Source organism: Colobus angolensis, unplaced genomic scaffold, assembly GCF_000951035.1.
Source record: "Colobus angolensis palliatus isolate OR3802 unplaced genomic scaffold, Cang.pa_1.0 Scaffold48, whole genome shotgun sequence".
Lineage (NCBI taxonomy): Eukaryota > Metazoa > Chordata > Mammalia > Primates > Cercopithecidae > Colobus > Colobus angolensis.
In genome coordinates this window covers 9,565,977-9,567,066 of record NW_012118265.1, presented here as the reverse complement: position 1 = coordinate 9,567,066, position 1,090 = coordinate 9,565,977, and the positions used below count along the sequence as shown (strand labels likewise).

General features: G+C 43.3%; 1 protein-coding gene across 1 annotated transcript in view; it reads right to left on the bottom strand.

Moving 5' to 3' along the window:
- Window positions 1-1,090, bottom strand: part of GMPS (guanine monphosphate synthase) — a 72,200-nt gene that overhangs the window by 24,349 nt on the left and 46,761 nt on the right. Inside the window, exon 11 of the mRNA XM_011959089.1 lies at window positions 333-535. Coding sequence (XP_011814479.1) covers window positions 333-535 — 203 coding nt within the window. The remainder of the gene's footprint in view (window positions 1-332; window positions 536-1,090) is intronic.

Here is a 1,090-nt window from a genome sequence, read left to right as displayed (position 1 = left end):
GAGACTCCGTCTCAAAAAAAAAAAAAAAAGACCACATATTGTACAATTCCATTTATATAAAATGTCCAAAATAAGCAAATCTATAGAGACAGAAAATAAATTATTGGTTGGTAATTGCCTAGGGCTGGCAAGAAAGGAGGAAAGGAAGAGCTGGGGAGTGGGGGCAGGATGACAATGACAACAGGTAGAACAAGGAGTGACTGCTAATGGGTGTAAGGTTCCTTTTTAGGGTAATGAAAATGTTCTAAAATTAGATGTGGTGATGGCTGTGCAACTCTGTAAATATTAGGAGGGAAGAGGAGGGAAGAAAGGGAGACCTTCCATGTATCTACTGTATGAAAAAGTTCTCATAAACTTTTACCTCCTCTCTCAACTTTCTGATGAGCTCTGTGTCATTGTGATGGGTTTTGATGAGTTCAGCTTTGCCACTTGCAACAAGGGATGCACTTTCAATTAGATCAGGCCGTAAAGTACCTTGGGCAAGGAAAACCTCCTCTGGTTTCAAGTTCATTTCTCCAATTACTTCATTGGCAATCTATAATCAACAGGAGTAAAACAGCCTTGTAAGAGAAAAAATTTTTTAAAAGCAAAAGTTTATACTTTCAGCTAAATCTCCTAGAGTCCTTTAGAAATATTGACCAGAAAATAAAATCCACCAACCCCCAAAATAAACTCCTTTATGAATGTGTCCTTTAACATGATTCAAAAAGGTACGTGAGGCCAAGCACAGTGGCTCACGCCTGTAATCCCAGCACTTTGGGAGGCTGAGTGGAGCGCATCACTTGAGGCCAGGAGTTCGAGACCAGCCTGGCCAACATGATGAAACCCCATTTCTACTAAATACACAAATTAGCAGCCAGGCATGGTGGCTCACGCCTGTAATCCCAGCACTTTGGGAGGACAAGGCAGGCAGATCATGAGGTCAGGAGTTTGAGACCAGCCTGACCAACATGGTGAAACCCCGTCTCTACTAAAAATACAAAAATTAGCCAGGCGTGGTGGTGGGCACCTGTAGTTCCAGCTACTTGGGAGGCTGAGGCAGGAGAATGGCGTGAACCCGGGAGGCGGAGCTTGCAGTGAGCTGAGATCA